The sequence below is a fragment of the Callospermophilus lateralis genome, chromosome 7, assembly GCF_048772815.1.
Source record: "Callospermophilus lateralis isolate mCalLat2 chromosome 7, mCalLat2.hap1, whole genome shotgun sequence".
NCBI lineage: Eukaryota > Metazoa > Chordata > Mammalia > Rodentia > Sciuridae > Callospermophilus > Callospermophilus lateralis.
The window spans coordinates 13,630,110-13,652,433 of NC_135311.1; the positions used below are offsets into that span (position 1 = coordinate 13,630,110).

Sequence of the window (22,324 nt, forward strand, 5' to 3'; positions counted from 1 at the left end):
TAGCTGGGGTTGAAGATTAATAGTTATTCGAAACACCCTTACTGTATTTTTTTTTCAAACATAGTTGGATACAATCATGATACAATATTTTAAGTTTCACAATCGTAAGTCATTACTTACCCATATATATATGCTACCTAAATAGTCTACATCAGAAAAGGAAGAAAAAAAGAAAAAAAAAAAAAAGCTTAAAACTTATTAACATATCTTTCTGAGCAAAATCAACTAAACTCCCAAACCCACGGAGAGCATTCTTTGGGATTTCCTAAAGACTTTCTCGCTCGTCTGTCTTCCTTGGCTTCCTCTTCCTCAGCCTCTTGCGGGTAGAAGCTGAGTCCTGTTCCAGACCTAACCAGGTGCTAGCCCGGGAAAAGACGCGCCACTTGGGCGCCTTGGTGTGCTTGCAACCGAGGTGCCTCCAGATTCCTAGGTCTGCCCTAACCATACATTTTTAGGATGTAAAGAGCACTACGAATTTATTCTTCAATGAATTATCTTGGCAGCTCCCGCTCTCACCGCCTGTCTCTGTGGCGCAATCGGTTAGCGCGTTCGGCTGTTAACCGAAAGGTTGGTGGTTCGAGCCCACCCAGGGACGAAAAGGTGTATTTTGTGAACCTTGAGGGCCTGTGCATGTTGAAACTCCACCAGGTGTAACCGCTAGCAGCCCAGAACTGGTTGTTATCGTAGTCTTCATCCTTAACTGTTTCACCCCCTGCTTTTAAAAGTAGGGTTGCATTTGGTAACTTTGAAGAAGCAATTATTGTTTTCCTTTTAACCACTGAAACTGCACCAAGAAATTAAGGTTTTTACAAGAATTTACTAACCAACGGAAGCAAGTTCAGGACTAATAATCTAAAAACGAATTCATTATCTTTTCCACCAAACCTGTTCTTGCCTCGCCTTTGTATTTCCTGCGTCATCAAAAGGGCACCAAGCCCTGAACCTGGATCCGCAATCACGCTGAGTCCTACTGGCTGCCAATTCCTGGAGAGTTCGCTTCCTAAATATTTTTCAACCAGACTTGTTCAGCCTAGCAGTCAGTAGGACAGCTTCCTCTTGGGTTGTTGCAATACCTACCCTAGCCCCCTAGCGAGTTTCCTGCCTTTTATTCTCTCCTGTCCATCTTCCAGGTAAATGCAAGGGAATCTTTCAAAACTGATCTGCTTCAATTACCTCAATGACTTGCTGGGTCCCATACAACCTCCATACTTTGGCAGGCAGTGCCCTTCACAGTGTGCCCAGAACTCTCCCCTTTCCGTCACTGGGTGGACTCCAACAGAATCAAACTGTTTTCTTGAACCCATGGACTTCTGCCTGGCAAGTCCTGCTTATCCTTCACCACCGAAGGAGATTCTTTGTTCTCTTCCTATTTGCCTATTTTTCTCTTCATAATCAAAGTTCCTCCAGAGAATGACCCTGAGATGTCTAATATCTTCACTACACTCAACCTTTGCATGTTGAAGGAACTAAATAAATATGAGTGAAAGTACAAGGTTACCAAATGTACTTGTCTCATGTCTAAATCTTATCTAATATTCATACACTCATTTTGAATGATCTTGGTATACAAACTATACAATTATACTTGGTATAAACCACACAATTAGACTGAACCTCTGCCCAGGCCTCTAACCTCCTTAGTAGCTGTGGCTTTTCCTATCATCTCCAATGTGCTAAAATGACCTCTAACTCCCATTCATCTTCCTATCACATGTAGCTTTTAAAAAATCCCATTTTACTCAGTTGTCCAGCAAGATTTAAAAAATAAGCTAATAATTCATAGGAGTTGTGGTAAAATGGTTGCTGAGTAGAATGTGGTTTTGCATAAATCCAAACTAACCCCCCACAGATTTTTGACAAAAGAAGGGGAAAAACAGATCCTATCATTTGTATTTTATTACCATGTTTTTTCTTCCATCTTTGAGAGTCGCATGCAAGATCTTGTAAAATGTTTTATTGAAAGCAAAAGTGTTTTGTTAAAAAACAGCTAAAACAGAAAGAGATAGTTAAAGCTTTCTTCCATAAGCAATGTTTTCCTTCCCTGCCCTCACCCCATTGGAACTGTTATGCTGAGAGATTTCAAAGTTTCACAATTTAACTCAGTCAGTAGAATTCAGGACATTTAGAGTTGGTTATCCAACATTTGTTCAATGAATAATGGGAACAAACTTATATCTGAATTAGATATTGAAACAGAAAAGCTGTATTTAAAGTCCCTGCTCCTCCTTGTCTCTAATTCGTACTACATTGGTCAACAAGTGTCTTCACTCCTTGACCATTCCTTCCTGTGAACTTGTGGTTGACTCTTTGTTGCATGCTTTTCTCAGCTCAGAGAGTGAACTGTCTCTGTTTCACTTAGCATAACACAAGTCTGTCTGATCTAAGCTTACTTTTTCAACCTCTGCTCTCTACCCCACCCCCAAGTCTTCAGCCCCCTTCCTAGGCTTATTGCCTACTCATGCATTAAAAGGGTTCATTATCATATATTCACAAACCATTCCAATTTTGATAGGTACTCCTCTGGAAAATTCAATTAGATGTCATGACTATAATTTCCTGTTGACTCCAACATGCCTCCTGCTTTCGGCAATTTTACCTCTGGGTCCAGATGTGGATACCTCCCCTGGTCTATTCTGGACTTCCCTGCTCTTTCTCAGCCATCCCCTGCATTAGGTCTATTGAATTGCCTAGGTCCCCAGGAGTTCCCACCCTCTATCTGGAAGGAGTTTGAGGTTCCCCTGAAGGCAACCAGACCACTATCATTCTGGCCCTTCCTCAACTGTTAATAGTTTATCTAGTTATTCATTTATTCAGGAACAATTTTTATATGTTTAAAGGTTCATCATGCAGAGTATGTGAGGGAATGGTTGAGCCAGAGAAAGTGTATAGCTCCTACACTCAGTTCCTGAGAGAATTCCCCAGCTTCTCACTGGGGCATTGCTTTTGGCCTTTCCTTTTCACTAGAGACCTGGAGGAAACAGAGAGTGGGAGAAGTGCCCTTGACCCAGGCTCTGAGTTGTATTTTTTTCTGCTGCTCAAAGAAATGCCTGATGGGGATGATGAGGTTGCTGATCCACAGAGAGGTTCATAGAAGCTGTGCCAGTGCTCTTATTACCCCCATGGGTCATTTGTCCTGAGGGTCCCGGATCCATCTAAATTTGTGTTTGGACCAGTCTCCCCCTGAACTTTGAAGGTTTCTTCGCACAGAAAAATATAGCCCTGTGTCCACTGCAAATAAGAGTCCCATCATCAGGCAGAAAGCAATTTGGTGCCAAGGTAGAAAAACTGAGGAGGTGGATGGAAATGCTGAACCTAGGAGAAGTAGAGAAATGAGAAAAATGACAGTTACTAGGGCAGAAATTTGGAATAAATAGTGAGGCCACCAGTAGACAGTGTTCCTGACACCTGCCAAGAGACAGGCTCTAGGGAATGAATGAGAGGAGAACCTAAGGGAAGCTTTTGCTCCCTTCCACTGACTCCCAATCTTACTGCTATGCCGCTGGGCTCAGCTTGTTCAACACTTCTAGCCATGGCTTCAGCTTGTTTGTGGGAATGTGACAGGGAGTGTCCAGCAACTTAGGTTGTCAATAGAAGTTGTGTGATAATTATAAAATTGTTACTGTTGGCCCAAATTTGTGGATTTTTGTTTCCATTTTTGAACTTAATTTTGATATAATTTCAAACAGAACAAATCTACCAGAATAATATAAAGAACTCTCAGGTATCCTTCACCCAGATTCACTGATTATTTACATTTTGCCCCATTGCTTTACCATTTGCTTTCTTCCTAACCATTTGAGGGTAATATAGGCCCTCCACATCTGTGGGTTCTGCATCTGAGGATCTGACCAACTGAAGATCAAAAATATATTTTTAAAAAAATTGTGACTATACTAAACAGACTTTTTAAATTATCATTATTCCCTAAGCAATACAGTATAACAGCTATTTGTGTAATATTTACATTAAGTATATAATACAATCTAAACAAGATTTAAAGTAATAGGAAGACATGCACAGGTTACATGCAAATACTACACCATTTTATCTAAGGCCTTGAGCGTCTTCAGATTTTGGCATGCAGGTGGGGGGACTAGAATCAATCCCCCCCCCACAGATCCCAAGTGATAGCTGTATTTACTTTCTTTTTACTTATTTATTGCAGTACTGATACTGGTGGTTTATGTCTGTAATTCCAGCAACTTGAGAAGCTGAGGCAGGAAGATTATAAATTTAAGGCTAGCTTCAGCAACTTAGTGAGACCCTGTCTCAAAATAATAATAATAATTAATAATAATAATAATAATAGACCAGGCATGCCTGTAATCCCAGTGGCTAAAGAGGCTGAGGCAGGAGAATCACCAGTTTCAAGCCAGCCTCAGCAAAAGCTAGGTGCTAGAGACAGTGAGACCCTGTCTCTAAATACAATCCAAAAAGGGTTAGGGATGTGTCTCAGTGGCTGAGTGCCTCTGAATTCAATCTCTAGTACCAAAAAAAAAAAAAAAAAAAAAAGGGCTGGGGAAGTAATTCAGTGATACAGCTCTTGGGTTGGGTTCAGTACCCAATACCCCACCACCCTGCCCCCCCCCCAACAGAAATCTAGCACATTGAAAGATGCCTAATTAATGTCAGTTTGCTTTTGTTACAGAGAAGAAATTGAGGTTCAAAGAGACTACATGGTTTGCCTACAGTCACACAGTCAATTAACCACAGAACCCAGATTCAGAGTCCTTTTTATGATAATTGAGGGGCTCCTGCCAGTCTAACTTTTGATTAATAAACAAGGCTTGCATGGAAAAGGAGTGCTTTTAAGGATGGGCCAGAATGACAGGGTCACATGATATTGCAGGCAGGTTGGGGTAAGGAGAGGTATATTTATAGGTAAGGAAATGTGGCTCCCGCTCCTGCTTTCACACTGCAGAGTGAATGGCACCTCTTGGCTACCCCTTAGCAACAGACTAGAACAGAACTGCAAACCTACCCAGCAACCAGGTGTCTACTGGTCACTAGGAAGAACTCTATATAAATAAGTCTGTGGAGGAATTAGGTATCTTTTCCCAACTAATTTTCTTTTTAATTTTTACATTTTTAAAAATTTATTATTAACAGGATTGGGGATTGAACTCAAGGGCATTCTGTTATTGAACTGAACTGCCAGCCTTTTTTATTTTTTATTTATTTTGAGACAGGGTTTTGCTAAGTTGCTGATGTCTTCACTAAGTTGGTGAGGCTGGCCTTGAATTTACAATCCTTCTGCCTCAACCTCCTGAGTCACTTGGATTACCTGGCCTAACATATTTCCCAGTGTGAATACCAACTCCAGACAGCTCTGGGTGCTCTAGGGCTGAATAGCTCTCACCTCCAATGATGATGTTCACAGACTCTGAAGATTGGTTGTGATTCCCAATAAGCCCCCGGCAGAAGTAGGAGCCACTGTCCTTGTGTGTGGCCTTTGGAATGTACAACTCGGAATTGTGGTGAAAATACTTCTTGCCTCTGCCATCTTGTAAATATGTGACCTTATGCACAGGCTTATTCTTCCAGCTGTGGCATCTCAGCCGAAGAGGCTCCCCGGGCTGGAACACCCGCTTAGGGGTCTGGAGCAACAACCAGCCTGAAGACACAGAGAGACTTTAGGTCAGAAGGCCCAAGCTGTCTATGCAGACAGAGCTCTTTAGAAGGTGACACTCACCACCCAGATCCTGGGACATAATGAAAAGTCAGACCAGGAGCCATCATACATCACCCTTTGGGAAAAACCTGACTGGGCCTTTTTATCTAAAAAATGGAGAAGAGGGACATACACATGATCAAAACATTAAGTTAGAGCAAAAGGACTAAGAATGAGGCGAGAAGTAAAGATTCTGCAGGATTCTTAAGTATTAGACCTGGATTAGTTTTGTAAGATAATAAGAAATCACAGTAAATTCTAGTCTGAAGGTAAAAACTACATTAGAAAATAATAATTTGTCCCATTAGAAAAAAAAAAAAGGCAGACTTCAAGAAGGAATAGGCAGTTATAGGAGTTTTTTTTTTTTTTTTTTTTTTCTCATTACAACTGGAGGTTGAACCCAGGGACTTGGGTATATTGGGCAAATGTTCTGCTAATGAGCTACGTCCTCTCTCCTTTCTGTTTTTTATTTTGAAGTAGGCTCTCACTAAGTTACCCAGGCTAGCCTTGACCTTGCAATCCTCTTGCCTCAGCCTCCTGGTATTACAGGTGTGGGCCACCACACCCAGATCACAGGTCCAATTTCATAAAACTGTTGCAGACCCACTCTTGTTATATTCCCCTTCCCCTCCAGGCCTGTTTCACCCATATGGGGCAGCCATGGAAGTAGAGTCAGGCTTTCACGGTAATACTACAGATATTTGAAGGATACCAGGAAAGACACCCGTCTCCAAAATGTGCACACTGGTACTCTCAGCAACTCAGGAGACTGAGACAGAAGAAGGATTGCAAGTTTGAGACCAGCCTGGGCAACTTAGGGTCACCCTGTCTCAAAATAAAGAAAAAGGGCTGATGATGTAGCTCACTGGTAGAGCATCCCTGTGTTGAACCTAAAACTAAAAACAAAAACAAAAACGTTCTTGCCTGCTCCTGTTGTTGAGATGCTGCTAACATATAAATACTTTCATTCCAGGATTAATATACAGGCTGAAAATGTATCTACCTTTATTATCAGGGGTATCACATTGCCAAATTTACCCTGAAGTATGAATTTCACTACAGTATTGATGGGAAAAGAGAGAAGATGGTAGGTAATCTTGGATAGTTTGGGAGGCTTAGGGTATTACAGACCTGAGAATGAGAAGAATACTGAGATTCCAAAAACAATTTTTTTTTTATTTTTAAAATAAATATTATTGAGGGGCTGGGGATGTGGCTCAAGCGGTAGCGCGCCTGCCTGGCATGCGTGCAGCCCGGGTTCGATCCACAGCACCACATACAGACAAAGATATTGTGTCCGCCAAATACTAAAAAATAAATATTAAAATTCTCTCTCTCTCCCTCTTTCTCACTCTCTCTCACTCTTTCTTTAAAATAAATAAATACATAAATAAATAAATATTATTGAGACTCAATGTCATGCCCTGGCCTTCAGATGATACATTCACATTGTATGCATTTTGTGTGAATGATGATTCTCTGGTTTGTGCAATGAAGCAGTCCTGTAATACCTATATGACAGGCCTTGATATTTTGTTTAAGGCCTACATACAACTGGAACTACAATTCTGATATCATTCAGTGGGATGACACATCATTTCATAATATATATTTTTAAAATCTCATCTTGATTTTAATATTCAAGAACATCATCTTCTAGTTTTTCCTAAGTATTTCAGGGCCCATTACTGGTGAGTTCCCTTTTCCCCCTCACCAGCTTACCAGTGTGGACTTCTAGATGCACAGCGTCACTTTGCATGGAGAGGTTGGTCTGGCACCTGTACTCTCCACTGTCTTTATCTTTGGCTTCTGCAATGAAGTAGCTAGAGGCCTGGCTTGGGATGAGGTTTCCATTATGGAACCACTGTGTGGAAGTGTCTTCAGGGTGTTGGGCCCCCTGACACTTCAGAGTCACGCTGTCTTCCTGGAGCACCCAGTCCCATGGAGGATCTAGGAGCACCACAGCCTTTGGGAGATCTTCTGAGAAGTCAAGAGAATATGGAATGAGAACAGTTGGTGAGCGCACCCCACAGTGGCCTTCCCAGAGAGGTTCAAAGCCAGAGTGAGCCCATTGCAAACCCACAGTAGGTAACTTAGGCTGAATGTATGACTCAACCTTAAGAGCCTCTATTTTTGTTTTGCTTTTGGTTTTCAGTGCTGGAGATTGAACTCAGGGTTGCTTTACCAGTGAGCTACATCTTCAGCTCTATTTATTTTTCATTTGGAGGCAGGATCTTGCTAAATTGCCCAGGCTGACCTTGAACTTGCTATTCTCTGCCTCAGCCTCAGGAGTAGATGAGATTACAGGCAGGCAGCACCACACCCAGCTAGCAGTAGTCTTAGAGCATTTTGACCAGGAGGAGCTTGGCCCCATTTTTGGCCTGCTCTGTACCTTGAAGAAAATGGCCAGAGAGGCACTGGGCCAAGCCCAGTGGTATTGGGGAAGCTGTTCCTATCTACCCCATATCAACAGTTTCCCACGCAATGGTCATTTCCTAACATCCTGTGACTGTTGTAACCATATGTACCTTAATTCAGGATCATAGCAAACTCACCGGACTGGGCATGTAGCTCAGTGGTAGAGCACTTGCTTAGCAAGTGAGAAACCCTGGGTTAATCCCCAGCACTGTGGGGGGAAAAACACTCCCCAAAATACGAACAAAAGAAGCCAAAAACCAAACTCACCAGCTTGCATGCCAGCTGAAACTACAAGGGGGGAAAAAAAGTGTGAATTAGACACTGAGCAAGAACAGAGACCAGGGTGACTACAGTATAAAGTGATCTAAAGCTGCCTCCACCCACCCCAACCCTGGGAGCACTGGGTTCCCAGAATGGAGATATTTCTAGTAGATGCCTTTTGGTTTGCCCTCTGGTCTTCAGTGTCTGGGCCTCCTACTTCCACTGAACACCCAAATCCCTATTTTTGACACCGTTCCCTAACTCCTTGTTCCCTGTTCAAAGTCACAAATTAAGGGTGAAGATTGAATTTCCCTGAATCAAGCTACAGAAACAACTTGAACCTAAAATTTCTTGAAGGAGTCAAAATTAAAAGTTGTAGAAGAGATACATGCTGGTATGTCAGACTGGAAGAGACAGACCTTAGGCATCATCTAGTTCATGCTCTTCAATCTGCACATAGGGAAACAGAGACTTAGAGGGGTGAAGAAACTGACGGCAAAGTCTCCCTTTACCTTCGAGTGATACACAGATCAGAAACAGCATTCTGTGCATCTCAGCGCCCCCCAGACAGTTTGTCCTAGGAGCTAAATTCAAGGCTATAGATGTGGTGAGGGGTCCTATTCTTTGGTGGGGGTTCCACCCCAGGGCATCTTGAGCTTTTCCCTCAGTCAGGGGGCCCTGACTTACCTAGAAGCAGCAGAGCCGTTGGTGGCAACAGCTGTTCCATGTTGCTGCTGCACTTAGCGTGAAGGAGTCACCACAGATATCCGGAGCCCTTTAAAGGACGTAGACAACTGGAAGAGAGGAAGTAAAACCGCCTTTCCCCCATCCCCCAGACCATCACTAAACAGGTTCCTTTTCCGGGAATATCATATGGTTCTCAGATCTAAATTCCAACAAGTGAACCCCGTGATGGAGCAGGGATGGGAGCAAAAGAGCTGAAGGAAAAGCCAAAGTGTGTTTGTCCCCTTTGTTCAGGGCAGGTCACCACCAAGCACTTGAGGGACACACAGAGGATCTACCAGAGTATATCCTCAGCAATCTCAGGATGCCTCCTCCTATGTCTTGGGGTTGGCTCCACACAGTGTCAAGAATGGTGTGCATAACCCTGAGGATGACCCTCAAGAGGGAGGGCCAGTCCCCCGAGGAGCCCTGGTTCTATGTCAGAATTTCTCCCTCTTTGGCCTGGCCAAGAACCATCTCCACACAGCTCAGGACCTGTGTGCATACAGAAAGTAGTAATTTAAGTTCTAGCTGTGTGTGGTGGAGTATGCCTGCAGTCTCAGCGAGTGGGAAGGCTGAGACAAGAGGATAGCAAATTCCAGGTCAGCCTGCTCAACTTCGCCTAACCCTTTCTCAAAATAAAAAATAAAAACGACTGGGGATTTAGCTCAGTGGTAGAGTGCTGCTGGGTTCAATTCCCAGTATCCCTCACACAAATGCACACAAAAAATGCCTTCAGATCTATGAAAATCTCTGAGGCGAGGGTGTGTATCCTCACCCTTCCTGGTGATTTTCTGAGGTGTGGGGCATTCACTTTAGATTTTCTTCTTTGATATTTTATTTTTTTCTCTGACTCTCTGTGGCCTTCAAATAGAGGAAGGAATTGTTAGCCGCAGAGGAGATGTCAGATTAGAAGGAGAGAGCAGGAGAGAAAGTAACAGGGTGGGGAGACTTCAGCAGGTTTCATGCAGTACTTGTTGAGCACTCGCCAAATTTGGGGTTTTATAAGAGTTAACTTCTTCCTTCCTTCCTTCCTTCCTTCCTTCCTTCCTTCCTTCCTTTCTTCCTTCCTTCTTTCCTGGTGATTGAACCCAGAGGGCTCTCTACCGCTGAGCTACATCCAAGCCCTTTTAAAAAATTTTTTTTTTTTTTAATTTTGAGACAAGATCTCATTAAGGCTGTCCTTGAACTTGTGATCCTCCTGCCTCAGCCTCCCAGTTGTAGGTATGCACCATTGTGCCCAGCTACAAGGGTTAATTTAATAGTGCAGAGCAAAGTACACAATTTTCAGAGAGGGAGAGATGGTCTTAGCTTTTTTTTTAAATCATACTGGAGATTGATCTACCACTTAACTACATCCCTAGCACATTTTATTTTAATTTTTTTAGCTTTGAGACAAAGTCTCATTAAATTGTGGAGGCTGGTCTCAAACTTTTGATCCAGTGCATAGCTTCAATCTCCAGTGGAGTCAATGGTCATGAGCTATCTACTCCATTTGTAAACTCCTGAGGCAGGTAGCCTTAACCCTCTCTGCCCAACACATTTCTATGTCCTTGTTATGGTGGGCCTAACAAACTGACACAGACAGCTACAGGACAGGTGTGGTCCAATAGTCTTTTCTGGGATGCTGAATCCTGAATAAATGGCACTTGTTAACTTATGGGGGAAGGAGATGTTTAGGTCCTAACATCCCAGCAAAGGAATGGGCTGATCTGCCTCCTGTTTCAATCCAATAAATTCCTTTCCTTACTGAGTATATTCAGACTCTGATACGGTCTGCTTAAAACCAAGGGTCTTGAGTGATAAATTAAGAAGAGAGAGGCAGAGGATGGCAGCTAGAGAAAATCAAGAAAAGAGGAAGACTTTGTTTTACTTTAAGTGAATGACCTGAGTTTGTGTATAGGCCTTTGGAAGAAGCCAGTAGAAGGGAGAGATGAGATATCTGACAAAGAGGGAATACTTGATAAAGCAAATGTGGATCTTGAAGAGATTAGAACAAAACATGGGCAGGGAGTTATTTTTCTACTGGATATGGAACACCTCATCCTCCAAGCTGAAGGCAGGAGGTGAGGTGGTGCATAAGCAAGTCTATTTCCAGAGGCTGAATGAGAAAGTTAAAGTCATTTATATATAATGGTCTTGATTAAGGAAGAATCAGTCACCTCCCAAGAAAGATGGGTAAACATTGTGGTAGGTGGCTTGAGGATACCAGACAATTTTAAAATTGGCCATTATGGTAAATGAGGGAAGGAGTTGACTATATGTAAAAGGATCACCAAACACTTCGGAAAGGATTACCACCCAGTGTCCAGCTGATATGGGTGATTATGGATTTGTAGGTGCAAGCAAGCAGTTAAAAATCCACTCAGATGCAAGGGTGGAGGAGAGTTCTCTTCTCTTGATGGAAAGAGTGTCAAAGAATTTTTAGCCATCTTTTATTTTTTGATTTTATTCTTATTTTTGGTACTGGGGATTGAATCAAGGGATGCTCTATTGAAGTGGCACTCCCTTTCCCCACAGAAAAGTCGTAACTGAGCTTCTCCAGAAATCTTTACCACGGCTGATTTTAGAACTGTCAGCAAAAGAGTCTATGCAAAAGAGATCAATGTAAATAAACTTCCTATTTTCATGTAGCCCTGTTTTACTTGGCCACTGGCCGAGAAGATACCAGCACTCCAGGTGATGGACACCCCCTACTAGTTTTTCACAAACATATCCAGTATAGCTGTTTGTAGAAATGTGCAAACAAGGCCTCTGGCCTTGAGCTGGGCTTCACAGAGATGTCTACATTTTTAAGATAAGTTACAAATGGGCTCCATGGTAACAGCTGGCAGGGGAGGAAAGAAAGGGGAGAAGAGGCTCTCCCCTTCTCAGGTGTTTTTCTTGAAGAGTTAACTTGCCCAAAACAGTGAAAGAAAAAACTGCTTTTATGTGAACTTCTGCAGACTGGAACTTCTGAGCCCCTCCCCTTACATGCTGGGCATAAAACTCTGAAAATCCCTGAACTTGGGGTTCAGGGGACTGATTGATTACAGCAAAAGCTGTGCCCTCTGAACCTGGCTGCAGCCAAATAAAATTGTTTCCTGCTATCTTTGGTGCCTTGCTTCATTTGTCCCTACAACACTATTTCTTTTTTTTTTTTTAATTAGTTATTCAAAACATTACAAAGATTGCAGAATCACATTGGTTACACATCCACATTTTTACATAATGCCATAATAGTAACTGTTGTATTCTGCTACCTTTCCTATCCTCTACTATCCCCCCTCCCCTCCCCTCCCATCTTCTCTCTCTACCCCATCTACTGTAATTCATTTCTCTCCTTATTTTTTTTCCATTCCCCTCACAACCTCTTATATGTAATTTTGTATAACAATGAGGGTCTTCTTCCATTTCCATGCAATTTCCCTTTTATCTCCATTCCCTCCCACCTCATGACTCTGTTTAATGTTAATCTTTTCCTCCTGCTCTTCCTCCCTGCTCTGTTCTTAGTTGCTCTCATTATATCAAAGAAGACATTTGGCATTTGTTTTTTAGGGATTGGCTAGCTTCACTTAGCATAATCTGCTCTAATGCCATCCATTTCCCTGCAAATTCCATGATTTTGTCATTTCTTGGTGCGGCGTAGTACTCCATTGTGTATAAATGCCACATTTTTTTTATCCATTCATCTATTGAGGGGCATCGGGGTTGGTTCCACAGTCTAGCTATTGTGAATTGTGCTGCTATGAACATCGATATGGCAGTATCCCTGTAGTACGCTCTTTTAAGGTCTTCAGGGAATAGTCCGAGAAGGGCAATAGCTGGGTCAAATGGTGGTTCCATTCCAGCTTTCCCAGGAATCTCCATACTGCTTTCCATATTGGCCGCACCAATTTGCAGTCCCACCAACAATGTACAAGAGTACCCTTTTCCCCACATCCTCGCCAGCACTTGTTGTTGTTTAACTTCCTAATGGCTGCCAATCTTACTGGAGTGAGATAGTATCTTAGGGTGGTTTTGATTTGCATTTCTCTGACTGCTAGAGATGGTGAGCATTTTTTCATGTACTTGTTGATTGATTGTATGTCCTCCTCTGAGAAGTGTCTGTTCAGATCCTTGGCCCATTTGTTGATTGGGTTATTTGTTATCTTGTTGTCTAATTTTTTGAGTTCTTTGTATACTCTGGATATTAGGGCTCTATCTGAAGTGTGAGGAGTAAAAATTTGTTCCCATGATGTAGGCTCCCTGTTTACCTCTCTTATTGTTTCTCTTGCTGAGAAAAAACTTTTTAGTTTAAGTAAGTCCCATTTGTTGATTCTTGTTATTAACTCTTGTGCTGTGGGTGTCCTATTAAGGAATTTGGAGCCCGACCCCACAATATGTAGATCGGAGCCAACCTTTTCTTCTATCAGAAGCATAGTCTCTGATTTGATATCAAGGTCCTTGATCCATTTTGAGTTAACTTTAGTGCATGGCGAGAGGAGGGGATTCAGTTTCATTTTGTTGCATATGGATTTCCAGTTTTCCCAGCACCATTTGTTGAAGATGCTATCCTTCCTCCATTGCATGCTTTTAGCCCCTTTATCGAATATAAGATAGTCCTACAACACTATTTCTGAAGTACATCCTCAGCCCTTTTGGGTGGCGAGGAGTGGGAACTGGGATTGAATTCAAGGGCACTCAGCTACTGAGCCACATCCCCAGCCATATTTTGTATTTTATTTAGAGACAGGGTCTCACTGAGTTGCTTAGCAACTCGATTTTGCTGAGCCGGGCTTTGAATTCACAATTCCTGCCTCAGCCTCCCAAACAGCTGGGATTATAGGCATGTGCCACTGCATCAGACAGCAAACATTTTTTAATACTGCTACAGTTGGCTACTTCAATAAATTTAAAGACTTTCTGATCCTTTGGTGTTGTGGTAATTAATATGAAATCCTTACAAGTAGAAAAGTCCTGTGGGCATGTTTAGGAGACTGAAATAAAAGAAAGGAAAGAACTTTATGCTATCTCAAGAACAGTCACAGGAAGAAGGGAGGTAGTGGGTATTAACTAGAAAGAGAAAGTTATGTGGACATTACCCATTCAATACCTTCGAGATTCAGAAGTTTGCCTAAGATGTTAACAGCAAGGAAACAGTGTATTTTGTGACACTCTTAGTTCAGAGATCCAGAGCAATGCTGATGATAGGGGACAGATGGAAATGAGTGGTGGGAACATGAGATTAAGGGAATAACTCTATAAAATTGGCCCACTGTATTGATCATTGCAATACTTTTTTTTTTTTTTTTCAAGAAGCAACTTACTGACAGCAGGGAAACAAGAAATTTTTGAACCTGAACCCATAATAACTTCTGAGTTTTTCCAAATTAACAATTGCTATGAAAAAAAAAAACAGTTGATTCAACATGTAGAATATGATAGAGTAGCTACCCAATATCCATCCATCTTCTTCCTTTCTAATACAACCTGGGTTTTATTCAGGAGTCTAATTTATCCCCATTTGAAGAAGTAGCCACACAGGATATAGCATTGACCTGCATTTTATTGATTTAATGGGGAAAGAGAAATACTGACTTCAATAGGTTCAAGCATGTAGAAGGGAAAGCCATCACTGTAGTTTGGTTATGAGCCTCCCCACCCGCTAAAAAAAGCTCCTGTGTTAATGAAGGGATATTCAGAAGTAAAGTGATTAGATTTTGACAGCTGCAACCTAATCAGTACATTTTCACAGAGAATGGTAGAGCATGGCTGGAGGAGGTGGGTTAGGGTTCAGTTGATCTTCCCTGGCCCCTTCCACCAGGATATTCTGTGTCATCTTGGGCCCAGAACAATAGACTCAGCCAGCTGTGAACTAAATCTCTCTTTTTTGGGGTGGTGTTGGGATTGAACCCAGGGCCTTATACTTGCAAGGCAATCACTCTAACAACTGAGCTATACCCCCAGCCTGCCATGAACTAAATCTCTAGATCCACAAGCCAAAATAAACTTTCCCTCCCCTAAGTTGTTCTTGTCAGGTATTTTGGTCATAGCAATGCAAATCTGACCAACAATTCCAATTCCAAGGCATAATTGAAGAAAGAGTATGTCTCTTTCATTGGACATAAGCAATTGCTTATTTTGTTTCAAGTTCTGCTGGCAGCTGTTGTTAAGAGTTTGAGGGCAGCCAAAAAACCAAGGAGAAAGAAGTGGAGAGATGAAAGGTCACATTTGGTGACATCTCTGAGTTTCTGAAGCAACCAGACCCTGTCTCAAAGGTCTGGGGATGGGCCAGGGAAGAGGAACCCTTCAATTTGAAGTATATTTCCTAATTGTTTAAGCAGTTCTAAGTCAAGGTTTGTTATCTTCAGCCAAAGGCATCCCAATAAATATATAGGTATTTCCTGAATGCCTATTAAAAAGTTGAGAAATTCTCCATCTGGAAGGAATTAATGATTAATGGGGGAAGAACCTTGACATTTAATGAAGAAGAGAGAATAATACTGACCCAGAGGCAAGAAACTCTAGACCTGGCTATTAGGCCCAGGGTAAGACATGGAATCTAACCAGATCTCAGTCTCTGCATTCAGGAAATGAGGGAGTGGACTGTACACTTGCTCAGACCCAACTCTGGGTAAACAATTTTATGTCTCTCTCTCTCTCTCTCTCTCTCTCTCTCTCTCTCTCTTTTGGATTGGTTTATTTTGCTAAGTTCAGGGGCATTCTACCACATTTGTAGCAGCACCTCTCCACCCCCGCCCCCACCAAATTTCAATTCTTTTTTGAAATTAAGTTGCCTAGGCTGGACTTGAATTTATGATCCTCCTGCTCAGACTCTAGAGTTGCTGGGATTACAGCATGCACTAGGCACAATGGACTCAATTTTATGAATTTTTGAATGTCAACTAGAGGGGTAAATGCCCCTTCTACTTTTTTGGTGTTGTTAAACATTACTTATCAAAAAAAAAAATAACGATTAATTGACAATATTTTCCCCCCAGAGAGTAAAAAAATGAATGTAATTGCCTTGTTTTTGTTTTTTTTTTAAATGTCCACTCTCACCCCTGGGAGTCACATAGGCATTTTTTAAACCTTATTTTATTTATTTATTATGTGGTGCTGAGAATTGAACACAGTGCCTCACACGTGCTGGGTGAGTGCTCTACCACTGAGCCCCAGCCCCAACCCTGTAATAGCCTTTTAAGGAAGTATTCTACTTGCCCATTTAATTAAAAAAATTATTATTTAAAAATTTTTTAAAAATTTGTTTTAATTAGTTATACATAACAGTATAATGCATTTATGCACTTGGATATATCATACATAGATGGGATATAATTTCTCATTTTCTGAGTGTACATGTTGTAGAATCACATTGGTCATGGAGTCACATATATACATAGAGTAATAATGTCTGCTTCGTTCTACTATCCTTCCTATTGCCCCTCTCCTCCCTTCACTCTCCTCCACCTAGTCTAAGGTAACTTTATTCTTCTCAAGTGCCCCCCGCCCCCATTGTGAATTAGCATCTACATATTAGAGAAAACGTTAGGTCTTTGGGTTTTTTTTGGATTGGTTTATTTTGCTAAATTCAGAAGTCCATTACAATAGATATCAAAATAGCTGGTTGCAGTGACACGTGCCTATAATCCCAGTGACTGGGGAGGCTGACGCGGGAGAATCACTAGTTAGAGATCAGCCTGGACAATTTAGTGAGACCCTGTCTCAAAGTTAGTAAAAAGGTCTGGGGATGTAGCTCAGAGTAGAGAGCCACTGAGTTCAATCCCCAGAACTGAGAAGTGGGGAAAAAAATAATTTAATAAAAAAAAATTCACTTTACATGGGGAGTATAGTGAGAAAAAGAAATAGGAAAGGAAACTGGCCGTGTAAAAGGAAGGGGAAGCCAGAGTTGGAGAGAGACATGAAGACTTTAAGTGGGGTGAAAGGTAGAAGAAAACCAATGGTGGCAAACTGAGAAAGACAAACACTGGAGCAGGGAGGGACAATAATTACTAAGAAAGTCATGTAGGGGTTGGGCTTGTGGCTCTGTTGTAGAACGATAACCTCGCACATGTGAGGCACTGGGTTTGGTTCTCAGCACCACATATAAATAAATGAATAAAGTAAAGGTCCATCAACAACTAAAAGAAAGAAAGAAAAAAGAAAAAAAAAAAAGAAAAATCATGTAGGTTCATAAACTTTGAGGTGGTTTTGTTTTTTTTTGTTTTTTGGTACCACAGATTAAACCTTGGGGTGCTTAACCACTGAACCACATCTCCAGTCCTTCTCTATATTTTATTTTGAGACAGGGTCTTGCTAAGTTGCTCAGGGCCTCACTGAATCAATAAAAAAAGATAGAAACTGCACATAGAAGAAGGCACATACAGAAATATCTGGAAATAGACACGCCCAGAGACACACAAAACCGTTATTGGAACCAGGAGAGAACAACTCCAAAACACAGGATGAGATCGACAGAAGCAAAGGAAGAAAACTAAGAGGAATTGAAATCAATTTTGTGTTGTGCGCTTAAGCCACAGCTTGTTCACTTTGGAAGTGGTTATTCATAGAATACAGCCTATGGATATGTAAAAACTTTCCAGAACAGGAATGCTATGCTAGAGTGACTTATAAAAACCCTACCTTATGGTATCCTATATCAGAATGCAATTAGACTCTTCTCGATTACAAAATAATTTTTAAAATTTTATTTTTTAACTGATACATAAAAACAAAAAATATATATGTTTGTGGGGGATCACGTGGTATTTCCTTACCCGTATACATTCCATGATGTTTAAATGAAATCAAACATATGTATCCTTTATTTCTTTAAAATTGCAAATTTTTAAAGATTCAAAAGAAGTGTGTCAGTGATGTGTTGTGGGAAGACACTGGTCTAAGAGGAAGAAAATCAGGTTTTGGTTTCACTCTGACTGGGGTTTGTCGTCAAACCACATCTCTTCTCTAAATCTGTTTCCTCATAAGTGAAGTGAGGTAATTAGGAGACATTCTATCTAGTTCTTTCCATCTTAAAGATTCTACAGTTCTGAATGTTTGCCTTCAATAGTAACTTCTAGACATTGCTAGCAGTCTTCTGTTTTCTTAAAAATCCTAATGAAGCTCATTAGGCCACTTTTGAGAGCCAAAAGGATTTTTTTTTTTAAGCAGAGCTAAAATTAAATTTTAGTTTTAGAATTAAATTAAGATTTAATCTTAATTTTCAAGGTTTAAAAATTAATTATTAAAACTGAACCATTGGAAACATCAGTGGGATCGTGAACAGGGCTTAAAACCATTCTGAGAGACTCAATCCTTGTCCCTTTCATATAAAGGATTTTGTTCTTGTTCTTGTTAACAGTTTTTCACTTGAAAATAAACACACAATCTATAATATATTCTTGCTTTAAATAAGCAAAACACTCCAAAGTAAATACAGTGAAAATGGCATTAATGAACTTTTTTCTCCAATTTCATTCCTTTCCTCAGGGACTTCTGACAAGATTGTGGTACAGCGTTCCAGAACTTTCCCTATACAATCATATTCATATAAACACACATCTACCTATACCCATTTACATTTTGTTCACTTTTGATGTTATCGTTTATGCGTTACTAGTTGTTATTATTATTATTATTAGGTACTGGGGGTTGGGCTCAGGGGCACTTTGCCACTGAGCTATATCCCCAGCCTTTTAAAATTTTTATTTTGAGACAGGACATTGTTAAGTTGCTGAGGCTGGCCTTGAACTTGCAATCCTTCTGCCTCAGCCGCCTGAGTTGCTGGGATTACAAGTGTGTGCACCACACACCCAACTGATACATATTATTCTGCAACTTACTTTTTTACAACAATTCCACATACACATAGAGATACAAATTGCCGCAGTCTGGCTGGGCACAAATCACGAGCCACTCACAGCTTGTAGATTAAACAGCAATTCTTTATTCCCGATCTCACACCGGCCTTCTACAAACACGCTCTGGGGAAATCCACGTTCTCTGCCCAAATCCACACCCACTGGGCTTCTGACTCCCAAATATACTCTGAATCCCTTGAGAACTCAAGGGGAACTCAGGCAGCAGGATACGCCCTATTCTAAACCTGGAACGCCCTAAACTCGGATTATCCTAAACCTAGAACACCCTAAACACGGATCCGCCCTGGTCCTTGAGCAAGGTCACCTTACATGCAATGTAGCTGCAAAATGTCCTATTTCCACGAGTCCTTCCACTAAGAAACATGGGGGTACACTGGCAAGGAAATTGTCATACCTACTTGGCTAATGGCTCCCAGCAACAAATGTACACTTGCAACGTTTTTTCAATTGGAGAAAGAATTTCAAAAAAATAGTTTTGAAGATGTGTGGGAAAGACATCCTTTGACTTTTATTCTTAAATTACTTAGATCATTTTTAGCAACAGAATAGGGGCTTTCTCCTATTCAGACATTGTCTACTACATGGTCAATTCTTTTGAATTGTGATTTTGTTCAGGTATATGATGGCCACAAGCACTAGGGAAGGCTGGACCTTTTCCCAGACTCAGGAAGTGACTTGGTTACTTTAAGACAACAGTTCTCAAAGTTGAGTCACATCAGGGTCATCAGAAGGCTTGTTGAAATCCAGGCTAGCCAGGTGCAGTGGTGCACACCTATAATCCAACGGGCTGGGGCAGCTGAGGCAAGTTCAAAGTCATCCTCAGCAACTTAGCGATGCCTTAAGCAATTAGCAAGACTGTCTCAAAATTAAAAAAAAAAAAAAAATTAAAAGGTCTAGAGATGTGGCCCAGTGCTTAAGCACCTCTGGGTTCAATCCCTGGTACCAAATAAATCAATAAAATAAAATCCAGTTGATTTGGGTGGAGCCTGAGAATTTGTATGTTTAACTAATTTCCAGCTAGTACGAATATTATTTCTTGGAAAGGATCCTGAGAAGTTCCACGGAGAGAGGGAAAACTCAGCTCAAGATCAGCAGGGTCCTTGATATATGTGAAGGAAAAGAATTTCAGCACGTGTCAGTAGAGGCATAGACAGGGATGTGTTTAGGAAAGCAAGGAATACACATTCAAGATAGAATGCAGGCTAGCTAGAGAGTGAGAGGTGTGTTTTGGGGTCCTGACTCCTCTTTCAAGGAAACTTGGTGAAGGGTGGGAATGAGAAGGAATGTAAGGGTGATATCAGTCTGGAGAGCATAAGATGGTTTTATGGTGATCGGGTCATTCTCAAGATCTGGAGATAGGAACGTGGGGATACAGAAAATAGAAGATAGAATGAGTTATTGGAATGCAGGAAACGCCCAAGAAACTTTTGAATGCAAAATAAGCAACTCCTGTGCAACTTGGCCCACGTTCTTAGCACAATTCCTTGGCCCATAACCTTGACTATATCCTTATGTGCAAAAAATAGAATGTTACAAGGACAATGTGCAAGGGCAAGAAAAACCCGTGTGCAATTGTGTAACTGCTCTAACTTCTCTAGCCCACCCCCTCGACTTTCTTTCCTTTTTTTTTTTTTTTCCCAGATTAAAAAAAAAAAAAGAGGAAGGAAGGTATTGAGAGATAACCAGCAATCTTTCCTACCACCACCCTTTCCTTTTTCAAACAGAAGCAATCACTCTTGGCAAAAGTACTAACTTGGATTTGGAGACAAAACTCATCAACAGGCTTTTCTGACTTTGCCAGAAACCTTATCCACATGAAGATGAAATCAAAGATTGTACAAATCACCAGACAGAGGAAGAGCCAAGCTTGACAACATGTGTCAGAATGTCCACCCCTAAAATTACATGAATTTTCACCTAGAGATGGCATTGGTAGGAATGAGTTGGACAAAGGCAGGCAAGACTATTAAAATTCCATGTTCAAGTTTCAGTTTGACTAACTACATGAAACATTCACAACACAATATAGAAAAACTTCAGAAAGTTTTCAGGGTTTGTTTTATTTGTTTGTTTGTTGTGTCAGCTCCTTATACTTGCTTGGAACGTACTCGGCCACTGAGTCACATCTCCAGCCCCAAGTTAGACAAACTTCAAAGGAAGGGGTCTTTCTCTAAATTCCCCCCAAACCCTGGACCTGAAAGCATTTTAATAAAATCAAACAACTTTTTTTCTGGATTTTCATTGCAGATTTCTTTGGTGCTGACTCTGCATGCAAGCCTTGTTTTCCAGAAGAAATCCAATTATAATTTCAACATCATGCATCTTGGGTGCAGCTAGCTTAGACCATGGTGATCAAGGTAGGCTTCTCCTGGGATGGAGCTGACAGCCTCCGTAGAAGAGAGAGTAACAGGGAGAAGTTGCAGCTCTCACCAGGGTCAAGATGTGGTTGCAGAGTTTGAGAGCCAAGAGGAAAATGCAGAGGATCAGCAAATGATGAAAAGTGTTGGGATGTCAGTCCAGGTCCTGGTCAGGCTCTCAGCATGAGGGCATCATTGCCAGCTGGCTGAGCCAGCCCCTAGACTTTCTATAAATAGTAACACCCAGGACAGCCCACATTTTCTCTTGAATGTGGATCTGCTTTCCTAAATAAATCTGTGTCTCTGGTGCATGTTGAGATTCTGAGTCAAGGTCCCCCTCTCTGGGAACTCCTTCGTTAACACATTCTCTTGCTAGTCATTTACTTAGGACTGGGCATGTGATAGAGCTCTAAACAGTGAATCCTCAGGCATACTCTGTTGGGGGTGGGGATGAAAGTTTTGGAACACAAGAAGTAATTAATTCTCTGTCAGTCTTTGGACGTGGTGATATTTTGTTTTGTTTTGGGAATTGAACCCAGGAGTTCACTGAGCCACATCCCAAGGGTCTTGCTAAGTTGCTGAGGGCCACCATGCTAAATTGCTGAGGCTGACCTCCAAACTGTGATATCCCTAACTCAGCTTCCTGTGTCATTGGGATTACAGGCGAGTGCCACCACACCCAGCTTGGACATGGTGAGGTTTAAGATGTGATGCTGGGAGCAGCTGCAGCCATCTTGTTTCCATGAGTGAAGTAACTGACATATTGAGCATAGTAAAGCAAAGCAACAGAAGAATCTGTATCACGGGGCTGTCAGTACCTCACCAGAGTAGTTTCCTGCTCAGAACGTGATAAGCCACCTGAGAAAATGAAAGTCTAAAATAATAGTAAAGAAATAAAAGCCAGAGCCAAAAATGAGATTTTTAAAAAATATTTATTTTTTAGTTGTAGTTTGATACAATATCTTTAAATTAATTAATTTATTTTTATGTGGTACTGAGGATCAAACCCAGGGCCTTGCATGTGCCCTGCAAGAGCTCTCCCACTAAGCCAC

General features: G+C 41.3%; 1 protein-coding gene and 1 non-coding gene across 3 annotated transcripts; one reads left to right on the forward strand and one right to left on the reverse strand.

The window, feature by feature from the left end:
- The first annotated feature begins 521 nt into the window (after nt 1-521).
- On the forward strand, nt 522-595 carry Trnan-guu (transfer RNA asparagine (anticodon GUU)). The gene has a single exon. It is a non-coding gene; the product is annotated as a tRNA-Asn (tRNA).
- A 1,283-nt stretch (nt 596-1,878) lies between these two features.
- LOC143403401 (low affinity immunoglobulin gamma Fc region receptor III-A-like) lies at nt 1,879-9,114 on the reverse strand. 2 transcript variants are annotated; one of them, XM_076861469.1, is made up of 5 exons: nt 9,038-9,114; nt 8,357-8,377; nt 7,394-7,648; nt 5,360-5,614; nt 1,879-3,312 (listed from the first exon to the last, which is right to left on the reverse strand). In XM_076861469.1, exons 1-5 carry the CDS (start codon nt 9,075-9,077, stop codon nt 3,125-3,127), a joined length of 759 nt encoding a protein of 252 aa, XP_076717584.1. In that variant the 5' UTR covers nt 9,078-9,114; the 3' UTR covers nt 1,879-3,124. The 2 variants fall into 2 exon arrangements, with proteins under 2 accessions (XP_076717584.1, XP_076717583.1); XM_076861468.1 differs by having other exon boundaries at nt 7,394-7,651.
- Between the last annotated feature and the right edge of the window lie 13,210 nt (nt 9,115-22,324).

Coding starts and splice junctions, on each gene's coding strand:
- LOC143403401 (XM_076861468.1), bottom strand. CDS start 9,077: ATGGAACAGCTGTTGCCACCAACGGCTCTGCTGCTTCTAG. Junction 8,378..9,037: donor AACGGCTCTGCTGCTTCTAG/GTAAGTCAGGGC, acceptor CCCCCCTTGTAG/TTTCAGCTGGCATGCAAGCT. Junction 3,313..5,359: donor TGTGAACATCATCATTGGAG/GTGAGAGCTATT, acceptor TACTTCTCCTAG/GTTCAGCATTTCCATCCACC.